At 38.4% G+C, this 8,909-nt stretch overlaps 1 protein-coding gene across 2 annotated transcripts in view; it reads right to left on the bottom strand.

The window, feature by feature from the left end:
• Positions 1-350: 350 nt before the first annotated feature.
• The window catches only part of LOC134634209 (cadherin-18), a 188,239-nt gene continuing 179,680 nt past the window's right edge, over positions 351-8,909 (bottom strand). For both annotated transcript variants that reach the window (XM_063483268.1, XM_063483267.1), the window contains exons 11-12: positions 7,013-7,264; positions 351-1,170 (exon numbers count right to left, since the gene is read on the bottom strand). In XM_063483268.1, the coding sequence (XP_063339338.1) occupies positions 665-1,170; positions 7,013-7,264 (758 nt within the window). In that variant the 3' untranslated portion in view covers positions 351-664. The remainder of the gene's footprint in view (positions 1,171-7,012; positions 7,265-8,909) is intronic.

The following is an 8,909-nucleotide window of genomic DNA, read 5'->3' as shown; positions in this document are numbered from 1 at the left end:
TCACCAGATTTCCCATTTCTTTCTTTCTTTGGGAATTCTCACGACTCTCGAACATTATTGGGGTATAGACGGTTAACTGGATAAGTAAGTACTTTCCTTTTTCTCAGTTAACAAGTGAGAAAGGTAAAACACTCATTGAAGTCAGCCTAACAACCACATAAAATAAACAAAACACATTGTAAGCTCATTTTGCTGGAGGTTTCATTGTTGCGCATATGGCTGCCTCAGCGCCATCCTCTGTGTGTTGAATCATGAATAGCTTTGGTAATGCCTCCCACCATGATAATTCCATGCTGTGCTGTATATCCATGCTTGGAGGAAGAAGACAAATGTACAAATTTTCACATATCCACTTATATGGATTTCAGGACTTTATTGAGCATTAAAAAATATACACCAAGGAAAATATCATTTTCCTTTTCCCATATTTATGTTTTTCCTTTTCAAAATCTGATTTAATGCTTCCAGATGAACGACCCATGATCCAAAGGGACAAAATGAAAAACAAAATAAATAAAAATAGAGCAGTCCTTTTTAGTTCAACAGTATAAGTTGGAAACCACTGAAACAGTTTGAAAGCATATCTGTTTGTTGATATCCTTCACTGAAAATCTGAAAAACGGATTTCAAACAGATTTGGTTTGAACAAGACTGAAATCACAGACTAGGTCGTCACATCTGACTCTGGATCTCCGTAGAGTTCTGCTAGTTTCTGGAACTGGGGTCCCCAGTCATCCAGATAGTTAAAATCCTGCTCCGAATGTGTGCCGGGTGAGTCTAAAGGACTGATGGATCCTGTAGGTGAGCCCTGACCCTCGTAAGCGTAGGTCTGAAGTGAATCGTACGGCGGCACGCTAGTGTCCATGTCGGCCTCCACTAGTTTCTGCTTGATGAATTCATGCACATCCACCTCATCCAGCTCCACAGCTGGGCTGCGATGGATGCGGGGCGGGCCGCAATGTTTCCTCCCCTCTGGGCGAATGTCCCGTCGGAATTTGAGCTCCTCTGCGGCAGCCGGGTTACGAAGAGCAATGATGTCAAAAGCCTCCGTGTCCTCCTCGCCACCGCCCTCATCATCATAGGTGACCACATTCTCTCTAATGTCTTCTTCAGAGATGATAAGGGGCTCTTTCTTGCTCCGCCTTAGAGTAATAAACAGGACTACAATTGCTGCAACACAGAAAAAAGATTTTTTGCAGTGTTAATGCTAATCACGGTGAGGACAGTTAAAAGATGCTAATGTGCTATGTGCTAATATCGGGCCTGTTAAATGTGTTTGTTTCTTTAAAAAAAATTCACTGCACCAAAGCTGGGTTTTTTGCATATATACAGTATATAATTTCCACCAGGATGCTTAAAATAACACAGGGCTAAAAAGCTGCATACCAGTAAGAAGCATTAGAAATCATTAGCAATGAATCCCTGATTATTATTTGAATGCTAACGATTGACACGGTGGCGATGTGCACATTAGAGTCATTGCTGGAGCCAATTCAACCTCATATTCAATCAAAATGTCCAACATTTCAAATACTTTTCTCATGCAATGACCTCTAAGTTTTATGTGAATAGAAAGAATGTGCCTGCTCATCTGCATTAAAGAAAATACGGCCTGATGTTGCCAAATGTCTGTACTGACAAGTAGCTTGCAGTGTAAAATATATTTTCCAACTCTTAATGAAGTCATGAAGTCAAGTAATACTTGATAACGTGCTAGAGTTTGAAACTTGTTACTGCAGCTAATGAGAGTTATGCTTCTTTGGGTTAATGATGACCTCTTACCAATATGTTAACGTGAACATCTATTTAATAAAATGGCTTCAGTGAGGGAAGAAAATTTTTACAGCAGTGCAATATCTAAAAGGAGTTCATTAAGTTACATTAGCACAGACAAGTGAGATATATCAGTATTACTGCAGAGCCGACTGGGCTTCACACTGACTGAAGCTGCATTGAAAGCTACCAGGAGAAAAAACATAACGGTTCACACCAAGAATTTTTTTCAAAAATAGTGCATTTTGGCATTGCACATCTAACTGTTATATTCTATATTCACCTAAAAGCAACACACTACTGTGTTAGATCAGCCTGTAATGGTGAGGCACCTAACGCATACAAGGTGAGAGATAGGAAGGTGGTGTGTTGGATAAAGAGTAACAGGATTTAGCTTTCATAACCTCAGGGATGCACCGATGCATTTACCTGATCTAATGTATTTATTCAAGCAAAACATTTTTTGTATACATATTGCAGTAGATTCGGCATGCTGTAAATGACTATAAAGCAGTTCTGTTGTCAGTGTACCTGAAAACATCCTCTCTTCAAACTTGAGTTAGTCAAGCACTGGAGACTTTATTCCAGTAGTTCAATTTTGTAGGTAGGAAAAAAAAGTTTCATCAGAACTAAAAAATCTATACATTACACAAAACACCCTTTTATTTTTGTAACTTTGTAACACTGCTTGGCTTCTGATTAGATTAGATCTATGGATCTGAATTAAACTAGCCTCCTTAAGTTAAGCATGAGGACTCAAATAGTGAAATGTATAAAGAGACATTTTTTCAAGTCTTTAATATTTGAATTTTTTTAATGGCAAGATAACAACTTTGGTGCAGTGAGACACAAAAAAACTGTCTCACTATACCCTCATACACCTGATGAATAAAGTAATTACACTCAAATTCATTAAAATTTCACCACTGAGTGTTTTTTCCATGCTTGTGTTTTAATATTTTTTAAAAAAAAGGGTGATTAATCTGTACAAAACCTCCCTAAACTTTATTCCACCTGGTGCTTTGCCCAAGTGGGGTTATAGAGGGTGAAAATGCAATTTGTCTGGGACAGTGCTTATCACTCAGCTTGTTTAAAGCAACCAATTACACAAAGCCACCGTGTGACTGTGTGAGGCAACTTGGGTAAATCACTGAGCAGAAAAAGGAAACAATTTATTTTTTGATTATTTATTTAACTTTGTCATGCACGTGTTGTAGCTGATACAGTTAAAACTGTTTTGCACCACGTCTCTCTTGTGCTATCTGCAGTTTAATGCCTCACTGTGATTTAGAGGTAAACAACCTTAGCATACAGTAAAAATGTTACTGAGACTCTGAGATAATGCACCTTTATTACTTGCTGGCATTTCATACACCAGACAGCACTTTCCACAGTTCATGATCTACTTGCATTTAAAGTATATTCCTGTCCACTGTGGAAACTATATTGGAATACACTTTCTCCATTAAAGCTTCTTAATGGGCTATTCAGGTCATTCCATGTGGCTAGCCTATACCAGCTATAGGGTATATGTGTTGCTCAGTATAACACTCATGGCACTGGAAGCACTATTTCAGTCTACAGATTTGTGTCAATTACAGTAGAGACTGTTGCACAAGTCACATTTATTATGTGATTATAGGAGATTATACAACAAGACTGTGTTGTATTATAAAATTAGGTTTCTACAGTAGTGTGCGAAAGTCTTTAGCCGCTGCTCATTTCTTAATATTTTGCTAGGAAAATGGGAACTAGGTAGAGCAATATGGAAATACAGCATATAAGGCAAAAACAGGATTTGTACAAATCTAATAAGCTTGAAAGTCAATATTTGCTATGAACACCTTTATTCTTCAACATGGCATGAACCTTCTTAGACAATCTTACTTAACTAGTCCTCAGGAATAGTTCTCCGGGCTTCCTGAAGGACATTCCAAAGCTCTTTTTACTCTGTTCTCTGTCAAGATGATCCCAGAATGGTTCACTAATTTTGAGGTCCAGACTCTGGGGAGGTAAATCCATGACTTCTGCACAGCAGCCTTTCTGTTATCCTCCAGTTAGTTAAACAGTTTCCTTAACTTTTTAATGACATGCTGGACAACATGCCAAGACACACTGAACCTTTGGCTAATTGGTCTTTGGAAATCACGTTGTTGTGAAATACTATATTACGCCTGTTAAACTGTGTTATCTGTGGACTTTTTCATAGATTCAACTAAAGCACAAATAGTTTGTTTGTTTTTTTTCCTTTTTTGTGTGATCCCTCCTAAAATGATCAGGTACAAGGACTGGACTGAAAATGAGTGAAATAGTAGCAGTCAGTGTCCACAGAAAAACTTTCAGAAAGCCTATTGCTCAAGACCAATGGACCACGTGTCTGGATCCTTGGAAGCAAGACTAAAGAAATGAGGAGTAGCTTAGAACCTTTGCCCTGTGTGATATAATAAGTAAGTGGAAACTCATAAGCATCAAACCAAAGGTCAAAGAGAGCAAAACTTGGTTAACTGGAACATTGCTACAGAACTTCTATTATTTTTATGGATCAATATGCAAGCCATGGAGTTCATTATTTATATTTCAAATATGCAACACAGGCTTTAAAATCATTATTAGAAAAAAATGTGGTTTGTAACTAAGAGATGGAGTCCTGAGGGAAAAGAATGACTCAATCAGACTAACACTGACACTTTGCCTAGTAGCCATTTTATTTGTACTAAAACGAAAGGCAAGTTTCAAGGCTTATTACATAAAATAAGATGCTAAAATGAACTTAAATCTTACCCTTGAAATGATATTTATGGTACTCTGTGTCAGTAGAGTTTAGATATCAAGGAGGCTGTAGAGATTATTCTAAAATTCCTCATTTAACCCAGCTAGTAAAGTAATAGTGTACTATTTCCTCCATACTGAGTTAATATTAGTATTGGAAACTACATCCAAACAATGATGGGCTTATGAATATTTTAAGCTATTTAAGGCACGCGTAAAGGTCATTATCAGCTGAATCATTAGTTTGCATCCCTTTCTGGTTTGCTGCAGGCCTAATTAAATGGCTTATTAGAGGGCACAGAGATAAAGCACAGACATTAATCGGACAAACAGAAAACAATCAGCCACAGACAAGTCACACTGACAAGCAAAGACGAGCAAGAACTGAAACTGTGTGTGCTGTGTGTTGAGGCGATACACCAGTTCTCTTTACTAAACAGCTAGCCATAGCTTACATGTTTAAAAAAAAAGATTTTTGTATTTTCTGGTCCAGGTTTTATAGTGTATTCATTATCGCACATTAATTAGCTTAAGTAAACTCTCAAAGGCTGCAAAGAGTTTCAAAATAATCAGTGCATGCACATTGTGTTGCTTTCTTTGACTTAGGATACTCCATGTGTACATAAGCTCTTCCTAATTTGCACTGAGGTCTGATCACAATGACAGCAATATAATGGAAGATGATTAAAGGCCTGTAAGTTTAACGTCATTATGCGGTAAATGTTGAGATACATGTTGCATGCTAGTACCAAAGCCTAAATACACTGAGATGCTTAGCCTTACAGTACTGGGGGAGAGGAGTGTATAACATGCAAAAGAAGTCTCCCAGTGGAATTTAAAAAATGAGCATATCACGTTTAGCGAACGCGCACCATCATTTCAATCCGACATTAAGCTATTTCTTCATTATATTTGGTAAAAGAATGGTGCAGAGGTGCCAAATTTTGAGGAATGGTGAAAAGATGTTGAATTATGAAAAACGACACAGCCAAGAAAAATGATGGGAAGGTAAATGGAGTGGAATGTATTTTTTTTTTTTGACTGGGACATACTGAGAAAATCTCAAATTTCTTCGGGTGACCCTCTGTGGAGAGGCGCTACGTGAGAGACAAAGAACCTGAGACTAGAAAGTGTGAAAGCAAAATACAACACAGGTGAAACACAAAAAGAAAGCAGGTGTGATATTTTGTCTCTTTCTTGTTCTCTTTGCTTCTCTGTTCAAAACAGGCTCTTTCTTGTGCTGATGATTAGTGATTCAGCATGTGTCTCTCACTCAAGGGTTTGCACCAAACAGTGGTGATGGCCTTTTGTTCGCCTCAGCCAGAGGCTGGCATAGAGGACGAAGAAAGCTGGTATGAATATGCATAACCTTCATGCACTAATGTCCACAGACAATCAGTAAAGAGAGGAGGGGAGAGGAGCAATGATGAACCTTTGTTATTACATAGTTTTTCCTAATCATGTTCTGATGTACTTTGGTTTGCAGCAATCCTCACACCTTTAGTAAATTCAACAATTTCCATTCGATCTTCTGTTTGAATTTTCAATATACGTCAAAGGTTTTTTTTTCTTTTTTCGGCCTGACCTCTGATGCTTGCTGACCAACGTTCTAAATTCATGCAGCCAGATCATATTTCCAAGTTTACATATAATCACTTACTGTCACTGCAAAGAGGGGTTGCCATAGTAACAAGGCATGCATTTTCATTGAAGACATGTTTTCTGGGTGCTGTGACAAGCTGGCAACACCAAATAAGCCCTGTGTATTTTCACTGTATTTCTGATGGTCTTTTATATTCGTGGCGCATAACACATCCTTCACACATGAAATCAGCAGAGTGGTATCTATGTTGGCTGTCACCATATCCTTCCAAGCTTGTCCTATGCTCTTCTAGTCACAACATGCAATGTCAAGCACGTGCTCTGCAGGGAGTGATGGAAGGATTAAAAAAAGAGAGATTTGATTGTAAGTAAGACAGAAGACTCAAACTAAATTCCCAATTTTAAAGAAATTGATTGCATTCACATTTCTTTCTGAATCGAGTTGCCTCAGACTAAAAAAGTTCCCGTCTTCAAGTGCCACAGCGTCATTCATAATAGCCTGTCAGTTGTACGCACCGCCTCTCTCTTCTCGTATTGACCCTACAATCATCATTCCTCTCACCTTTTACTGTCTTTGTCCTTCCCATCTCCTTTTTAGTCACCTTCCTTCTAAACTCCTCTTTGTGTGCTCTCCTTCTATTCTGTCCTTCACATGCTCTTCTTTTTCTTCTAACTCTCTCTACCCTCATTCCAGATTCTACCTGTGTCCTCACACGCCTTTTCATCCTCTGCCCTTGTCATAGCTTTTCAAAACCTCCCACTCTTCCTTGCACTTCTATGGTCCATCTCCTCCATCCATGGCCTCCATATATTTGCCCCCAGGCAGCGCCCCCCTGCCGAAGTCCCCGCAGTGGCTGTCCCAACTTACCCAGCAGGATAACGATGCACAGCAGGATGGCAATCAAGGCCCCCGTGCTGAGACCTGCTGATGATAGGAATGCTTCGCCTTGGCACATCCGGATCCTGCCATGGCGCTGGCATGGGCACACCCGCAGGGTCAAGGTGCTGGTTCCGCTCAGCGAAGGCTCCCCACCGTCCCACACTACAATGGGCAGCTCGTAGAGCTCCTGTGTCAGGTGGTTGAAACGGCGTCGTCTTGCAATAATGCTGGCTGTACTGTCTGTAAAAGAATAACAAAAGTAAAGAGTTAATAAAAAATTGGTGTCCTTGGTTAAAAAGACTCATTCTCTGGTTCCTCTTTTTAGTCAGATGTCTCTTCCTGTGAAGTATATAATTTCCTGTTTATGTATAAGTGTCATTAGCTAAATACATCAAAAAAAGCATTCACTGGGTATTGTGAATGCTTTTTTTTCTTCTTCTTTTGAAGTATTCGAAGCTGGTCGATTTCTTACAAGCTCTACAGCTTTCCTGTGTGCCAAAGCTAATTAATTTCAAAGGTATTCATTTACTATTTTAATGTGCTGCAAAAGAGCAGATCACCTTGGCCCTTGAAGAAACATTTCTGTTAATGATACATGTCACTTAGATAAACAAAAGTAAAAAACGCTGGGGAAAAAGCAAATGAGGTAGACTTCTAGTAGGTTCTATAGCAAGGCTGAGCAATGACACTGAAGCAAATGAGAAGACACACAAAATCACTGAAAAATCATCTTTGGAAATTACATTAATACTTTACTAACCTTTACCCTGAATGTACCATTTTATAATCGTGTGCACTCACCACATCTATTGGACAGACTGGGTAGTATAGTAGAAAATATTTATTTTAATAATGAAATTACAGATATATAAAATCTAAGGGCTGTATTTACAAAGCAAAGCAAATTAGCAGGAGACTACATTCAAACAACATCTTCCAACAGTACAATCATCTTTAAACAAAGACACACTTGTTGCAGTTGCTTTCAATGAGTCAACACCATCAAAGTAGTGAGCCAAAATATGAGAAGAACCACTGAGAAAGCAAGTCATCTACTAAGAAAAATACATATACAATATAATGTAAGTTCAGGTTTAGTTGGTGTATTTCTCCCCTGGAAGAGTTTAGCAATTCAGATCAAATTCAGATGAAAGGTAATTGAAGGAAATTCAATATAAATTTGATAGAGAGCAAATTCTTCTCAAAGAAATTGTATTTGAGCCGTGTGTGACTTTGAGGGTTTAAAAAGTAATTTTCTGGATAATACTGGAAGCTCTGATAAAGGGCAAGAGTCATATGCGAGGCTTGGTTTTCAAACATTCAGGATGACTAAGTGAAGAGCAACAGGACGGGATTCACCCATGCCAATAAAACACTTGTTTTGATGCCTCTGGCATTCCAAAAACAATAAAATTGCTGTAAACTGCCTACAGCAAGGGATAGTAAATCAGGTTTGCATGACCAATTGGAAAACTCTCCTTCCAGGATTTTGAGCTCCAAAAAGGAAACTCCCAAAAAGGCCAGCTGCATAAATACTTGTGTCTATGCCTTTAATCTGCAAAATTGACACAGTGCCTTATTGGTAAATTCCATCAATAGATTTTTAATGGGAACAGAGGGTTTTGAGATGGCATTAGTTGCAGATTATTATGCAGATATATAATTATATGCTGCACCTTCACCAAGCTTTAGAGATTTTTTATTTTTAATTCCTTTGGGATATTAATAACAACTTAGCTGCTGCTGGTATAGGTGTGTGCATAATGACAAATACATATTTAAAATATGAGCTACACATAAAACTGGATAGTTATATTGTATTGCATATTCGATTTGGAAAAGGAATTTCCCCTCTTCCAGTGTAAGAGATGCATTGCAGGTTTAA

This window comes from Pelmatolapia mariae, linkage group LG9, assembly GCF_036321145.2.
Source record: "Pelmatolapia mariae isolate MD_Pm_ZW linkage group LG9, Pm_UMD_F_2, whole genome shotgun sequence".
In the NCBI taxonomy this organism is placed as follows: Eukaryota; Metazoa; Chordata; class Actinopteri; order Cichliformes; family Cichlidae; genus Pelmatolapia; species Pelmatolapia mariae.
The sequence above is the reverse complement of the archived record's forward strand: the minus strand, read 5'-3'. Positions and strand labels throughout refer to the sequence as shown.